The sequence below is a fragment of the Salarias fasciatus genome, chromosome 18 (genome assembly GCF_902148845.1).
Source record: "Salarias fasciatus chromosome 18, fSalaFa1.1, whole genome shotgun sequence".
Taxonomy (NCBI): Eukaryota; Metazoa; Chordata; class Actinopteri; order Blenniiformes; family Blenniidae; genus Salarias; species Salarias fasciatus.
In genome coordinates this window covers 19,710,940-19,727,718 of record NC_043762.1, presented here as the reverse complement: position 1 = coordinate 19,727,718, position 16,779 = coordinate 19,710,940, and the positions used below count along the sequence as shown (strand labels likewise).

Below are 16,779 nucleotides of genomic sequence, written 5' to 3'. Positions count from 1 at the left end.
AAATCCTATTTGAATAGACAGTATGTGGCCACTATTTTACAATAATGTAGATTAAACATGAATTATTCTCTATTATCATTCAGTAAACTTCTGTGAATATTTTCTACCACTACAAACACCACTGTTCCTGGAATGCATGTGTTGTTTATTAGCAGTGTTTATCTTAATTAATGAAGACTTGACTGCTTAAATGAATTGGAGCTTACTGAAAGTTGTGTTTCAGTTTCTCTTTCTTCTATAAAGTATGAAGTATATCTTCTGGTATTAGCGGAACGGATCAAAGTTGGACTGGGGGCAGGGCAGATTACTGCACGCCCCCCTCCCCTCACACCCCGCCCATAAAGCCTCCACACTGAAGGAAAACATCTTTTATGCGGAATCCTTTTGGAGACAATAACATTCTTTTATTTGTGAATTGAAACTTTGGTTTTTTACCTTAATGACACGCATTACGATTTCATGAGAGGTGTTATTGAACATAACTCACAGTGAAATCAGAAGAAGGCCAGTTTGACCAGTCTTCTAAGAAACTCTCACCTTCTGGTTCTTGTAGTAGAACGGATCGATGTCTTCCAGAGGCATCCCGATAAGTTCTGTCGGGACGTCGCCGTAAATGCGCGGCAGCTGTTTGCCGGCCTCCAGGTCGGCCCTGGGTTTGGGAGGCTCTGCGTTCCTCTGAGCCTCCTGGCAATCCTTGGCGTTCTTGGCCTGCTCCTCCGCAATCCGCTGCTCCAGGGCAGCCAAGGACTCGCGAGTGAACGGCCGCAAGCCATCGGGACCCGTTGGTAAAAGCATGGCTGCCATCTTTTCATCCTGATTCTCCTGTACTAGAGTTTACTTACAGCTGCAAGGTGGAGAATGGGGATATCAAAACACACAGAGACAGAAGGCTGTTAAAGAAACCTCCAGCGATCTCCGAAATCTGAAAAACATCCCAGCTTCTTTTAATGACAGTAGAAAGAACAGAGTTCTTTAACTTTTCATAATCCCTGTAAATAAAATATTTTCCCAAAATCGCTGTAATCTTCTTTTTAAAGAGGCGTCCCTCAGATTAGGAATCCCCACAGAAGGTAGGTATTTAACCTTCAACCACAGTCAGCTGGGATCGGCTCCAGCAGGCCACAGCTCTAAGGAAATGGATAGCTGGACTCTGGAATGATGTTTTTAGAAATTAGAGCTGCTGGCACATGTGTAATTCATGAACAAACAAACAAAAATCAGCCATTTCCTTCAGAGAATCTCACAGTCTGCTGGCCAACTGTCTCAATATTGTGCCACAGCTGCGTTTTTTTTTCTTTATGTTATCAGGTGTAAATATAAGGTCATATAAGCACTGCTTCAGGAATATACTCAATTTAAAATACCCACTGTTTGCAAACGTGTACTATTCTAACTTTTTCAGGAATTACCTGAGAATATATAGAACTGAAAAAAAAAACCTTCAAACAGATGTTTTTAAGGTTGGCAACATAAAAAAAAAATCTGAATCGGGACTGTAAGACAGGGTACCAGGCATGCACAGGAACGACATGCAAACTCCACACTTAGAAACCTTCAGTCTTGGAGCAATAATAATCACACAATGCCTGCATGTGATATGAATGTATGACAGGAGAAGAAACTACTTTTTCTTGTTCTGACGAGCAACAGAAATAAAATCAAAATATTGATTGTATTTGCAGGATAAACCCAACAATCTTATATGGAATAATCGGGGTCTTTGTAAAGCACAGTTATGCATATTTCTCTCTCTCTCGCTCTCTCATGTTCTTTTTCAAATATTGCACAAATGAAAGATATCCCACAAAGATTGCAGCAGAGAGCCGGATTTCCTCTGACGGCTTTCATTTTGGGCCTGAGCTGCGGGCCGTATGGATGCATACATTTTCTGTCGATACCCGTCTTTCTGTAATCTCGGCCAGGCTACAGTAGCCATAATTCTGTGTCAGAGGGATTAAGTCCACAGTCTACAGCTCACACCGGGTGGTTTAACCAGCACTGGTTTAAGACGGCAACAGGGGCAACAATCTCGTTACTACAGCAATGTTCAAATCTGCAACCTACTGGACGTCCTTCTGACACTTTGACATGAGTCCAGCGTTTCACGCCAAACCTTTGTATTCCTGGATTATTCTTTTGTATAACTACATATTATCATGATATAATGTGGACTATATAATGAGATAGCAATCAGTTGTTTATTACATCATATGAAAAAGGGGGGAAACACTGATCATGACCAGGAGTAATGAGCGCGCTAAAGTTGTCATTGCATCTTAAACAGGAAAATTCTTCAATAAAATCAAAAGTCAAACAATTGACAGAAAAATTATAATTTAATACAAATTCAGGTACTTTTTTAAGTTGGATTTCATTTTGTTTGGAGGAGTTTACCTCAGAGAAACACATAAAATGTAAATATCTTGACTATATTTGAGACGTCTACAGTGGACATTATGGAGTTTGTCTAAGAGTTTGGATGTTGCCACAGTTGAAAAGAAATGCAAGAGACAGACGAGATTTGCTTAAAAACAGCAGTCATTTCCCCCACAAACTTAATCACTACAACAACAGGCTATTTGTGCAGGAAATGTTGCTAAGTTTAGAATTCAAGAGCCTAAATCCTGCTTCTAGATGTCCCAAATCTGAAGTCTAAAAGAAGAACATCTGCTTTGTTCGTACTGGGTAAACTCCGTCCCTGTGGGCTCAGCATTATGACAGTTTGTGGGTCAACTGATCAGAGAGCAAAGCTAAAAAAAGACAACACCAAAGACCTTTCTGCGACCAAAAATTCACCCTCCATTTCAGCCAGTGACGGAGTCTGGTATTTTGATAACTCAAAAAGCTTTCCAAAAAGAGGATTACTTTTCTCTGTTCCCCTTTTGACAGGAAAATACTATTGTATCTCATTCATTTTGACTAAGCTCTTTGAGTTTTCCATTTCCTCCTGTCCTGAAATGCATTGATCCCTTCACACATCCAGCCAGACGCTAGTTATCTGCTTTCACTTGATCTGCTTATTTGGCCCAGGTTGATCTCAGATCAGCCGTTCTCGTACACCGTTTCCCAATTGCTGTCAAAATAAAGAGGTTATGGACCATTTTCCCACGTCATAAAGCAGATAAACGGTTTCAGAGCATTGCTATTGCTCTGTCATGATATGAAAAGTGTCATAAATCCTTTCAAAAGAGTCCAAGTATTTCTTTCTATCAAAAGGGAATAAATATTAAAGGGCAGTGAACCCAGTCTGTGGAATACACCGTCAAACTGCATATGGATTTAAATGCACAGGTTAGCTTTGCATCCACCACAGTCGCAGTTGGAAATGGTCTTGCTGTATCAGACTCAGAGGAAGTATTTCTGTTGAATGAAATTTAATTCTCGTAACAGCCAGATGTGGCACAGTCATCATCTCTGCAAATAATTAAGATAATTAGATTGGACTTAGAACATGAACAATCTCACACAGGTACACACTGGGCCTGAAATACCACAGTTTAAAAGGGCTGTTAGTATTTATAAGGTGAAAAGGCAAGCAGTGGTGGTTGATATTTTTTTTTTCCTTTTTTTTAAACTATGGCAGCTGATACCAAGTAGAGATTTAAAAATGTGCTTGCCCTCAAACATACTTATAGTTTTGATTCAGGTGTCTTGGTTAGAGATAGCTGCTCTATAGTTCTTCCTCTGCATCAATACCTAGTTTAAAATAATGTTTGAAATTATGAAAGATCATTAAGGAAACCCTGTGCAGTGAAAAACCAGATCAGGAATGATGTGACCCAGAATATCACAGGTTAGAAACTAGTCAGAGTGAAAGTTACATAAATTGCTACATATTTTGTTTGTCTAGAAACACTGAGGTAAACATCATGTAATAACAGAAAAAAAGCATATGAAGCAGTTTGTGAAGTGAAAGGTATCACTTTTTACTAGATATTCTTGGTCAGGTATTACGCTTATAGTAGGCCTTATCTGATTTACTTGAGCAGATCTTTGAAAAGCTGTTTGTCGAATCCTGATGAATACATTATGCACATTTTGTCTCCTACAGTTTAATTCAAGCTTAGAATGTCATCTCTTCTCATTGGATCTTTTTTATTTATTTCCCATCTTTGTTGCGTTCAAAAAAGTAAAATGAAATCATTTTGAGCATCTTCAGTTGCTTGTAGGTAAATCATCCTGGGTGAAGTGTAATCTTAGCATCTGCCAGCTGACAGCTGAAGACAAATACATTTGTTATTAACATTTTTAGAATCTATCTATATTCATCAAGGAAGAATCTGATTAAAGAGATTAGTTTAGATATGATGTAGACCTAAACAACAACCAATGTACAGAAGTTGAAGCCAGGCGCTCATATCCTTTATCCCTTATCTGAATATCCACTGGTTACACAAATATATAGGCCACAGCTCGGACACTGAATCATCGCCATACTGATAGTTTGAAGTTTCATGCATGCTTTTTCTTTAAACACATGTAAGAAGCTAATCAAATGTGTTTAATGCACAATATGAAACATAAAACACAGATTTTTGTCCCTTTTGGGTTTTTTTTATTTTGTTTTATAGCAATTAAAATATTCTTTGCTGAGTAATTCTCTGACATCTACAGTTACATGATTCTCCACTCCTAAACATCCCTGTGTTGGTATTTTTTCCCCCCCACATTTCTACATTTGTATAACAAGTGTGAATCTATACTTTTATCACAATACCTACTTTTAAATCATCTAAAACAATTTAGAGAGGAAATCAATAAGTTAGAACCTGAAGATAGTGACTGCATACCATGAAATAAGCAAAATAAAGTTTGAGAGCGAGCTTGCTGAAAGTCAGTGGACATATTGTTCAGACTGGGTCATGTTATGTGTCAGGGCTTCATGCTGTGATCCTAGGTGCACAGGCTGAACTGATGACCTACTTCTTTACTTGAAACCTTTCAATGTAATTGCAGCAGATAGCTTAAATGTCTAGGTTACAGAAGGTATAGACCTACAAAGCCAAACAGTGAGTGGTTAAGATCATAAACTGATGAGAAACATTACAATTCGGTTGCAGACATTTCCATAATCATTCAGAGGTCACTTCAATGCCAATAGAAAGGCGACCTTAAAGTAAATCATCAGTCAAAAAACAAATACACAAACAAGATATTGGCAGAAATATTCTGGTTTTGAATGTGTCACACATCAAATTTAAGACTGATATGAGACAAAGAAAAAATAAAGTTTAAATGCAGGACCTTTTTGAAAACAATCAATAGACTTTTTACAGTTTTTCAATACTGCAAGTAAAACATCTGCATTGAGCCAGAACCACTTCAGGAAGTCTAAATTATTCATCAGACAAAAAAAAAAAATAATAATAAATAAATAATAATAATAATAACAATAAATAAAAAAAAACATTGTTTAAGATACTTACATATGAAACTTGGAGGTTCACAGCATAATTTCCACAAGCAGAATTTTCAGGTTTTAGAAGAATGAGCAGCCAAACCTTTCGATCAAATTCCATGTCTTCTTTTTGAAGGGTTCCTTTGCTTTTATCGCCGTGAAGACAGACGTGGAAAACAGCAAAGTGTCGCCAAAATCCAAAGTTTGCCGCTCAAAAGTGACTTCCAGGCAAACGCCAGAGGTGTTCGGGCGGTTTGGAGTCAGCCACAGGTGCATCGATCGCCCTGATCAGCGTCTTTCCTTATTCCCGTCCATCAGCGAGAGGCTGGGAGCTGTTCATCCCCGCAGCGCAGCAGAGGTCCTGAGCCGCTGCTCTCCTCAGCAGCTGCGCAGCGGAGCGCCTCCATTTGTCCTTGAGCAAAAGAGCACGAGGGAGGGAGGATGCTGCGGGACCACAGAGGATTACCTCCCCCCCCCCCCCCCCCCCCCCCCCCCCCCCCCCCCCCCCCCCCCCCCCTCCCCCCGCACCGGGCAGCCTGCACGAGTCCCGTCATGACACACTGAGGAAGGACGGAGAGGTGCACCCACAGCAGTCCACCAAGTGTGCAGAGACAAGCGACAAGAAAGTTGGGACTTGAGACTTGGGTTTTCCCAAATTTCAATCTGAAGGCTGCAATAATCTCTTCTAATCCTCTCCATGTACTTATCATGTAAACAATGAGTTTATGAGGAATCTAAGTTTTTTAAGCATTTATCGAAGTGTATTTCTTTATTTTTTGACTTAAATATTGCAGTTTTATTGTCGGATTACTTCGAATCAACAGTGAGAAAATTGATTTTCTTAAAGTCAACAAAGAGGGGAATAATTGAAAAGTTAGGAATGGAATTAAAAACTGTGAGGATTCAACTAAGTAAATGTCAACATTATTCTCAGTTTTGTGACGGACGTAAAACTCACTTGTGTCTAAAGGACTACGCCCCCTAGTGGCAACATCACAACTCAGACTCAACACCGATGAATGTACTACTATACTTACATATAAAAACAGAAACAAAGAAAGAAAATTAGAGGTAGAAGGTGAGAAAGTATGAATTAATGCAAAACGCCCCCTTGTCGTTCAAATAAACAATATAAAATTAAACGGAATTAAAGATTAAAATACTTAATAGACTGATCAGACAGGATGCGTCCAGTTGTATATCTGGCTCATTCTGCATCTGTTTGTAGATATTTTTTGTCTTTATATTCATTCTGCATACTTTTTGGGACTTTGTATCTCCAGCTACTTTATATGAACAACTTGCGTTATATAAACGTCAGTATTGCTCATACGTGTTAATTTTTGTCAGTGGTATAGTGGTTTGCACATTTGCCTGTCAGCTGGAATCCCCCTCCGTTTGAGTCCGGGCTTTTCTCTGTGGAGTTTGCATGTTCTCCCGCCGCATGCAGGGTTGCCCTGATGCTCTCACTGAGGTGTGCATTGTTTTCAATCTTGACCCCCCAGGGTGAACTGGTGACCTCTGCCGGCAGGAATTTTAATTTCATTCCGAAATTCTTATTGGGTCTTCTTCCTTCCTCACCGTTGAATGTGTTTGGAGATAACTTCCCCTTGCTGTTTCTTTATGCTCATCGTTGTTCGGTTCCAAACGAAGCTATGACTGTTATTCAAGCGTGTGGAGAAAGTTGTGCACTGTAATAAAAGTGGATAACAGTGTAATACTACATTACCCATGAAGCTCAATCGCATATGTTTGGGATTCTTTCCGGATGTAGCATCACATGAATTGACTGTCAACATGCAAGATGGCCACGCATCACAGGCAAAATGCAGCTGGGCGGAGGAAAGTACAGGTAAATCCGAGCAGTTGCAATGTGGCCAAGTGCTTAAAAACTAAAGGTTAAACTCTCCGGCTGAAAAAGTGCTTCACGAATTCGTGTCGGGGAGAAAAGGCGCGTTGAAAACTCAGCGCTGCTCCTCTGTGTGATGACTCAAGCCGGCTAACCGAGCTAGCTTAGCTTCCGTGAGCTCTCAGCGCTCTTCTGCTAACGATTCCCTCCCAATGACAGCTGGTACGCGCTTTTCAAAACGGATACCACACACGCGCACGAGAAATGGGTTTGGAGATCGCTGTACGTGTTGACAGTTCAAGCCAGAAGCCCGCTGTGCGGCCGTCGGTTTGACGGTGTCGCGGTGTTAACGGTAGCTTAGCTACACTGAGCCCGGTCTCCGTCTAATTCCTGGTGAATCGTACGTGCCTCACTGGTTGTGTCGTGCTGCCACATCAATGTTCGTTTCGAATACGACTCTGTCCTTTTGCAGAACTGCAATTTGTCACAAACGTGTTTATTACATTATACATGCATTTAGTTCCGCTTCGCGTTTTCATAGTTAACTGCACGAATCGCGGCGGTAGCGTGTTGTAGCTGCACGGCGTGACCATGGGGGTGTGTGTGTATGTGTGTGAGTGTGTGTGTGTGTGTGTGCGTGCAGTGGGTCAAAGCAGATGTAATGTCTGTAGAAACATCTGACATGCCCCCTCCTCTTTTTCAGGTTTCTTATGTTATTAGAGATGAGGTGGAGAAATACAATCGAAACGGGGTGAACGCGCTGCAGCTCGATCCCGCTCTGAACCGGCTCTTCACGGCCGGGAGGGATTCCATCATCCGGATATGGAGCGTCTACCAGCACAAAGTACTGCTTCCTTTTACTCTTACCTCATCTGTGGCCATCACACATGGCATGGGTGTCATGTTTTAATTATAATACAGCTATTAACGTGACATACAGTGTGAGATGGAGTGGTCAGAGTGATAGCAATGGATTTGTGTGGTCCTCCTGCTTATTAATGTGTCATTCAGATGCAAGAGTCAATGTCCAGATGTTAAGTCACATTACAGCAGGGTGCATTGGGTTTAGTCTCAGCCATCCAATTAAAGAACTAGCCAATTCTATGGGGCAAATTAAAATTTTTACAGTGTTGTCACTATCATTTTGATAAGCTTGTGTTTAGCGCTGTTTCCGTTCGGTCTTCTGCTGTTTGGTTCGACTGCTTCTTCCATGAGTGATGCTACTACAGCTGTATAAACGCGCCACACATGTTTGAGTTCAGGATTGTCTTGTCAGAGGCTGAGGTGTATTCAGATGATGGCTGGGGCCACAAACATATTCATGTTTGGCTATAAGATGAAGAATAAGAATGAATGCAGTTTGCTTTTGAATAGTAATAATTTAATGTAATATCTTACCTCTTTTCTCTTAAAGCTTCAATTTATGCTGAGAATCACCTTTGCACATTTGGCTTTTGTACAAATATTTGGTAGCATATCATTTTCAACAATACAAGGTATGGCTTTACTTAGTGTCAGATCAGAAAGGAGATAAATGATTTGGCTCATTAGAAAGACTGTGGCTCTGCTGTTTTTAAACACTTTATCATGTGGAATATTAAACAGGTGTATCTGATTTTATTGCTGCGTGATTGGTGGATAATGGGTTTAAATGATCAGATAATGCCTGACCAATAAAATGAAGCTTTCATGCTTGAAGTTGAATGTGGAGCCTGAGAAAAGTTAGTTGTCAGCATCTGCCATAAACCTCTCCACGGCTGCCTATTCTTGCTTTTTTTCTGTAACGCTGCCATGGGATGGATATGCTACTATTTGCGCAGTCTAAATCAAACTGAATTGGGCTGAAACATGGAAATAGGATAGTCCTCGTTTGAGTGTCTCTGCGACTTAGTGGTGTAGCAAATCTGTGCCTACTGCTGCATATCAATAAATATGATAGTCATGTTAGAATCACTGTATTTTCTACTGTATTATTAACTAATGTAAAGCAGTGTGGACTCGCTTGAATAAAGACCTTCAGTTTAGACAAAGACAACCACTGATGCTGGATTAAGTTGAGTCAGATAACCATTGCACACTCATCTGAAGATGCAATTTACACAGCGCTCCGCACAGCCCTGACACACCAAGAGACTGGACAGTTACCACCATCGTCCCTTATGAACTGGTGGATAAACTGGACGTTCTGGGCCTGGACTTTGTTCCTAAATCCTGGACTTTCTCATAGACAGACCACATCATGTGAGAACGCAACACCACGTCTCCCCCATCCTGACTCTGAACAGAGGAACCCCACAGGGCTGTGTGTCGAGCCCCTTTCTCTTTACACCCCCATCCACACATCCAGCTCCTTTTTTAAATTTGCCGACAACAGTACAGTTGTGGGACTCATCTCAAACAGAGCGATGAGACGGCGTACAGGCACAGGGCGGCACATCGGTCCGAATGGTGCGAGGGCAGCAAACTGGTCCTCAACATCTCCAAGACAAAGGGAGGTAACCAGTTGACTTCAGGAGGTCAAAGAAAAGGCCTCGCCCTCTCATTCACAGAAGCTGTGGAATGCGAGGAGTGTGAAGTTCTGGTGTCACCCCACTTTGACAAATCCCAGTTGAACAGCTGTGGAATTTTCCCAGATAGATGCCTCCCAGATTTATGACTCCATTGCTAAAACATGCATTTCAGGACAAATTCTGGTCAAGTTATTGTTGTGTAACGTTTTTATTACACAGGAGTGCCGGGTCTTTAGCCTCTTTAGCATGGAAGCCCTAAAAGGACATGACTAAATATTTTTTTTCAGACGTACTTAAGTCTACCAGAAGGAAACAAACCATGTTGCCGGCACTTTTTCTCACTTTCTTTCTCGATTAACTTTGATGCTATCACTTAAAAAATATTCTGTATTTTTGTGCGTACATCCATCCGCTCTTTCCATTATATCCATTTCTACAAGACTTCTGTTAAATAAATCGTGTCTGGATGAGGTTTGCATGTCAAATTTACATATAATTCCACTTTAGAATGAGAATAAACTGGCCCCTTTCTTCTGAATTCAGTTTAATTCGGAGTACAGATTTTTTTCGGAGTGAAGTTTTTACATGGTCATTTTAAAGCAGAATTAACTTTTATCCGAAATTAAAAGACTTGTGTAAACGCACTGGTTGAAGTGGTCTGAAGAACAGCTTCTACCCCGGAGCTGTGGCCTCCGTCACACCTGGCCCTCCCGCTCAGGCACACAGCACACACACACAGGATACACACTACTGTGTGTGGAAGCATACAGGCTAAAGGAATGACCTTCACACTGCATTAATTTACCTCACCTGCAACTGTGCTACTTGTTTACTTATACTTTTTATACTTCTTACTTTTTTTTATTACTGTACTTGTTTTTCTGTTTATCCTGTACATGTTTTCTGTTTATTATTGTCTATAAAGTGGAGAAGTCATGGGAATTTTTTAATATATTGTATAGTGATGTTAAAACTTTTCTTCATCTGAATGAAGTATCTTGACCACAGAGGGAGGGAGGGTCTAGGAGTTCTGCCTGAGCAGAATTACAAACCGTGTAATTTAACATGTTTTTTTTTTTTTTTTTTTTTTTTTTTTAACATATTTGTTAAATATTTCCTTTAACTAAGATGGCGATGTAGGACGTACACATACCCGTTTGCAGTATTTAAAAATGTGACTTTTCTGTCATTGCAGCAGGACCCGTACATTGCATCCATGGAGCATCACACAGACTGGGTTAATGACATAGTGCTCTGCTGCAACGGCAAAACATGTGAGTTTCTACTGCTGCCAGTTTTTCTCCGTGCGTTTGAATCCATCCATCGTTTTTTTTTGCTGCCTGTTCTGCTCCTCTGACCGACGCGCTTCTGTTTCCAGTGATATCTGCCTCATCAGATACAACGGTTAAAGTATGGAACGCGCATAAAGGATTTTGTATGTCCACGTTACGAACACACAAAGACTATGTGAAAGCTCTGGCCTACGCCAAGGACAAGGAGCTAGTAGCATCAGCGGGCCTGGATCGACAGATCTTCCTTTGGGATGTGAACACACTAACAGCACTCACTGCTTCCAACAACACTGTCACCAGTAAGTGGACATTTTCACTTTTTTTTTACCACGACTGATATGTTTCTCTGCATGTTATTATCACCGTTTTATCTCCGGCAGCCTCGTCACTCAGCGGGAACAAGGACTCGATCTATAGTCTGGCTATGAATCAGATGGGCACAGTCATTGTATCGGGATCCACAGAAAAGGTTTGGGTTTTCATCAGTACGCAAAAATCTAACATCCATCGTGTTGAGACGGGGTTTTTAGATAATATTGTGGATGGTCGTTGGATTCATGGATGATGAAAAGATCGTCTTCGGCGAGATGTTATCACACTTATTTATGCTCAGGGAAAGGAAACCCACGGCCCCCTGGACCATGCTGCTGCTGCGCCTCACCTCACACTTTGAAAACCTTAAAATCATGAATAAGTTGTTAAAATGAAAACATCGTTTTTGGGATGTTGTTAATCAGCTTGTTCCTGAATGACTTTGTTGGTTTACCTTTTCCCCTCCCAGGTTCTCAGAGTGTGGGATCCTCGAACATGTGCAAAGCTGATGAAGCTCAAAGGCCACACAGACAATGTCAAGTCACTGCTGCTAAATCGAGACGGCACTCAGGTGAGCGCGAACTCCTTCAACATGAAAACTGTCCAGGATAAGGGCTTTTCGAAGTCTGAACCTGCCGCTCCTCGGTCTCAGTGTCTATCAGGCAGCTCGGACGGGACCATCCGCCTGTGGTCGCTCGGACAGCAGAGGTGTATCGCCACCTACCGGGTGCACGACGAAGGGGTGTGGGCCCTGCAGGTCAACGAGGCCTTCACACACGTCTATTCTGGCGGCAGAGACAAAAAGATCTACTGCACCGACCTGCGTAACCCCGACATCCGCGTGCTCATCTGTGAGGAGAAGGCCCCGGTGCTCAAAGTAAGAGCCAGAATCCTTCAGACTGAATAATCTAAATGTTCTCTATAACCTGTTGGTAAACAAACTATCCCAGAGTGAGATGGGGCCGTTTTTTCGTGAATTCATTTCAAATCGGTCTGATTGAGCACTGTTTCCTTCACTCCCTGTTAAGAGTCAATCCACCCTTCTGCCATCTTTCTCTGTTGCGCAGATGGAACTGGACAGATCTGCTGACCCACCTCCAGCAATCTGGGTCTCCACCACCAAGTCATCCGTTAATAAATGGGTAAGCATGCGTGACACCTCTGAGATCACTGGTCGACCGTCGGCGTGGTGAAGTGTGGATAAAGGTTTGTTCGTGTAGCCATGCCTAATGCCATTCAGCCGTAATCCCGCTGCTGTCCGCATCGAATATTAAGCCAGCTTTGTAATTGCGTTGGTGATACACAAACGATAATTGCATTACATTAATCAGAGCTGCATCCGCTGGGTGGAGGAAGGAAGAGATTAACAAGATTGAAGGTGGTCAATGATGACGATCTGTGTGTGTGTGTGTGTGTGTGTGTGTCTGTGTGCAGTCTCTAAAGGGAATGCACAACTTCAGATCATCGGGGGAGTATGACAACGACTGCAGCACCCCTCTGACACCGCTCTGCACACAGCCGGAGCAAGTTATCAAGGGTAAAGTCTTGCTTCTTTTTCCAAAGTCAAACACTTTTCAAGTTGCGTTCTCTAATATCTTGTGAGGTAAAAATCTTTATTTTCTTCACAGGAGGTGCCAGTATTATACAGTGCCACATTCTTAATGACAAGAGACACATACTCACCAAAGATACCAACAACAACGTGGCTTTTTGGGACGTCCTGAAGGTAAAACACACGCTGGAGTTTTGAGACATGTTCGACTGCTTCACAGAGATTGTTTCACCGGCTTGATTTGTGCCGTTTGTTCTGGAGGCTCGAGACCCTAAACGTGGTGGTGAAGTCCAGCAGAGATATCTTAAACCTTTGCTGCTGCTGTCAGAGTTCTGTGAGGTTTTGATGGTTTGATTCCCATCCGTTTGTCCCGAAACGCTCCCGGCGGCTGCAGCTGTGTGTCTTATGACTGTTGAATGAGTTACTTTGATTGAAGCACTTAAGGCGGCTCCCGTAAAAACATTTACAGTATGAGACGTCAGCAGAATGCTTTTGCTGGTTCTTTTTCCTTATACCTCGTCCAGATGGAAGCACAGACAAACATGCTGTTAGATTTTATTTAAGTTGTACACACATGTTTAGATTTCAGTTGAAGCAGACTTGAGAAGAGTCTTGTAAGAACAAATTTTCATTGAAGAAACCTTTTGTGTTTTCTTTCTTCCCTTCAGGCTTGCAAAGGTGAGGATTTGGGTAAAGTGGAGTTTGATGAAGAGATTAAAAAGCGATTCAAGATGGTCTATGTGCCAAATTGGTTCTCTGTAGATCTGAAAACTGGGGTAAGTGTCAAACCGATTAATATTGATTGGTTTTTTTTGTTGGGAGTTGTAACTTTCTCTTGTTTAAAAATTCTTCCGTGGGCTTTGTTTCTTGCCTCTGATGCTCCTGTTTTTGTTTCGTTTCTGTTTTTTTTCCCCCACCAGATGCTCACCATTACTTTAGATGAGAGCGACTGCTTCGCCGCCTGGGTTTCTGCAAAGGACGCTGGGTTCTCCAGCTCCGACGGATCCGACCCAAAGCGTAAGACGTCACATTCTGTTTGCAAGCGAAGATGAAGGAAGTCCGTCTCATCCCGACCGTCCTCCTCTTTTCCAGTGAACCTGGGCGGATTGTTGCTGCAGGCTCTGCTGGAGTTCTGGCCCAGAACCCGCATCAACCCCATGGACGAGGAGGAGAACGAGGTGAACCACGGTGAGGACGCGCTCCACTTCTTTTTTTTTTTTTTTTTTTTTTAATCACTCCTCTTGTCTTCTTATCGTCTTTAGAGTCTGGAGTTGATCGCCTGCCTGCTGTGAGTGATGTCCAGAATATCCAGGCTGCCAGTCACTTTGTCTTCTGTGCTTCCACAGTAAACGGGGAGCAGGAGAACAGGGTCCAGAAAGGAAACGGATATTTCCAGGTGCCCCCACACACGCCGGTCATCTTTGGAGAAGCAGGAGGAAGAACTCTATTTAGGTTGCTATGTAGAGATTCAGGAGGCGAGACTGAATCCATGCTGCTGAACGAGACAGTCCCACAGTGGGTCATCGATATAACTGTAGATGTGAGTATTGTCACTGTTGGCGTGTTCACCATGAAATTTAGTCTGCATCATTGGCATGAGGTTGTTTTCCTCATGTGCGATGTTAATGTGTGGATGCAATGAAAAGCTACACCCAGACAGTTTTTGGACACCAGCTCTCGGGTAGAAATCAGGTTGTTTTTGCCATAATTTACTGTGATTGTTGCTCATCTGTTTCAGAAAAACATGCCCAAGTTCAACAAAATCCCATTCTACCTCCAGCCCCATTCTTCCTCTGGTGCAAAAACTCTAAAAAAGTAAGTTTTCTTTTGTTTCACTGAGCAGATTGTATCAACTCAGAGGGGTACAGTTAGGGTTTTATTGATACTACCATTAATATCTCTGCTCTGTTATACTTTTTTTAATAAATAATTTTGAAGCATGAATTGATGTTATGATAATGGGATATTGCAGGATTAACCCGATACGCAGGGTGTCAGTGCCCCGCTGACTTAACCACAGATCTTCAGTCACAAGCAGGAGGCTTTTGTTTTGATTGGTTTGGGGCGGTTTCCTGTCACCTGACGTCACTTGCTGGCTGTCGGCGAGGCTTCACCGGGCGGATTAAAATATAATTTTCTAATGTTTATGCTTGTCGGACAGATGCATTAATGAGGTTACAGGCTTTGTAACCACTTAGGTTTATTACATATCCTGACAGTAACTAATCAGTATTATCTTCACTCCTTATGGCTCCCTTTTCGTTTTTGCCACCAAACATCTGTGCCTGAATAGATTTTACTCCAAAACTTAAAAAAAATAAATAAATAACTGTGCCGTGCAGGGACCGTCTCTCAGCCAGCGACATGCTCCAGGTGAGGAAGGTGATGGAGCACGTGTACGAGAAGATCATCAACCTGGACAACGAGTCGCAGACCACCAGCTCCTCGGCCAACGACAAGCCCGGCGAGCAGGAGAAGGAGGAGGACATGGCCATGCTAGCAGAAGAGAAGATCGAGCTCATGTGTCAAGACCAGGTGGGGGCGCTAAAGCTCCAAACATGGGGATCACCAGTGGTTTCAAATGTTCACCGCCAATGTCTAAACTGCTCCCGTCTTCTCCTCCCTTCCAGGTTCTAGATCCCAACATGGACCTGCGAACAGTTAAACATTTTATCTGGAAGAGCGGCGGGGACTTGACGCTTCACTATAGGCAGAAGTCCACGTGAAAGTCAGGGTTTTTAAAAAGCGGAACTTTTTTTGTCATTTGCCAATCACCAACCACCTGACATGTTAGTCCCCCAAACCGAACCCCCTCCCCTCCCCCCCCCCATCATGTGGTCGAGAGTCGCAGTTTCAATGAGAATCCAATGAAGTGTGTGAGGAGGTGGCTCACGGTGTATCATAGGGAGCTGACCAGAACAGGCCGCTGCAGCCAACAGACCCGCGGGAGATCAGTGGTCCATCCTGCTTCTCATTCAGTTTTTTTTTTAAACAGTAAAAAAAAAAAAAAAAAAAAAAAGACTTAAATGAATTTTTTTTTTCTTTTTAGATCTTTTAATGTTTTTTTTTTTCCCCCCCCTGATTGGCACATACTACTTACTTAGTACATACTTGTGTGTGTGCGTGCGTGCGTGCGTGTGTGTTCACATGGATGTAGTAGTCTGTTCTAGTACATTCCAGAAACTGTCCTCGTGCTGCAAACACTGGCACCCGTCTCCGCAGTACCACCGGTTTAGGAGTACACTCGCTCACAAATCTTCTCCATGTCTTCTGTTTCCTCCACCTTAACTTGAATTAACCTTGGCTTAGACATCTAATTACTGCAGAGCTTGAACCTCATTGCCACAAGCACCTGTATTTGTCTCTTTTCTTTTTTCTTCTTTTTTTTTTTTTTTAGCTGTGCTGATATCAATGGAATGAATGTTCTTTTTTTTGTAAATATATGTACAACATTTTTGATTTAAATTACTTTTATTTTGTTTTGCAGCAGTTTTATTCTGTTCTTGTACAGTTTACTTAAAAAAAAAACAACAACAACAAAAATGAACTACAACCTCCAAGTTATTTTTTTTTTTTTTTTTCCAAATCCCTGGACCTCACTCATGATCGTGACGGTAACGTGACTTGGATGGTTTAAAAACCGCATCTCTTGTATTCACTGCGAGCCAGAAATTGCAGTTGACTTATAAAAATGTCCGTAGTCGTCCAAGTCATTTTAGCGAATTGGGAAACTATGTATAAGACTTATATCTTTAACAGTAACTCATGCTTACATGCTCTGTGTTTGGCTCATGAGCAGTGACTTTGATGACGGTGAGGGCTGTTCCTAATGTATATTTCGTTTAGATTTAATAGTTCGACGGAAC

The 16,779-nt window shown here is 42.0% G+C and overlaps 1 protein-coding gene and 1 pseudogene across 2 annotated transcripts; one reads left to right on the top strand and one right to left on the bottom strand.

Moving 5' to 3' along the window:
- The window catches only part of LOC115406083 (sodium channel protein type 4 subunit alpha-like), a 32,409-nt pseudogene extending 26,811 nt beyond the window's left edge, over positions 1-5,598 (bottom strand).
- Positions 5,599-7,193: 1,595 nt separating this feature from the next.
- Positions 7,194-15,932, top strand: LOC115406056 (WD repeat-containing protein 48). Of its 2 annotated transcripts, none has more exons than XM_030115940.1 (17): positions 7,194-7,250; positions 7,951-8,091; positions 10,956-11,031; positions 11,136-11,348; positions 11,430-11,518; positions 11,831-11,932; positions 12,014-12,238; positions 12,429-12,503; positions 12,796-12,898; positions 12,990-13,087; positions 13,582-13,689; positions 13,834-13,930; positions 14,006-14,101; positions 14,260-14,453; positions 14,652-14,728; positions 15,256-15,448; positions 15,544-15,932. In XM_030115940.1, exons 1-17 carry the CDS (start codon positions 7,203-7,205, stop codon positions 15,637-15,639), a joined length of 2,031 nt encoding a protein of 676 aa, XP_029971800.1. In that variant the 5' UTR covers positions 7,194-7,202; the 3' UTR covers positions 15,640-15,932. The 2 variants fall into 2 exon arrangements, with proteins under 2 accessions (XP_029971800.1, XP_029971799.1); XM_030115939.1 differs by having other exon boundaries at positions 10,953-11,031.
- The last annotated feature ends 847 nt before the right edge of the window (positions 15,933-16,779 follow it).

Coding starts and splice junctions, on each gene's coding strand:
- LOC115406056 (XM_030115939.1), top strand. CDS start 7,203: ATGGCCACGCATCACAGGCAAAATGCAGCTGGGCGGAGGAAAGTACAG. Junction 11,933..12,013: donor TAAATCGAGACGGCACTCAG/GTGAGCGCGAAC, acceptor CCTCGGTCTCAG/TGTCTATCAGGCAGCTCGGA. Junction 14,729..15,255: donor GGTGCAAAAACTCTAAAAAA/GTAAGTTTTCTT, acceptor TGTGCCGTGCAG/GGACCGTCTCTCAGCCAGCG.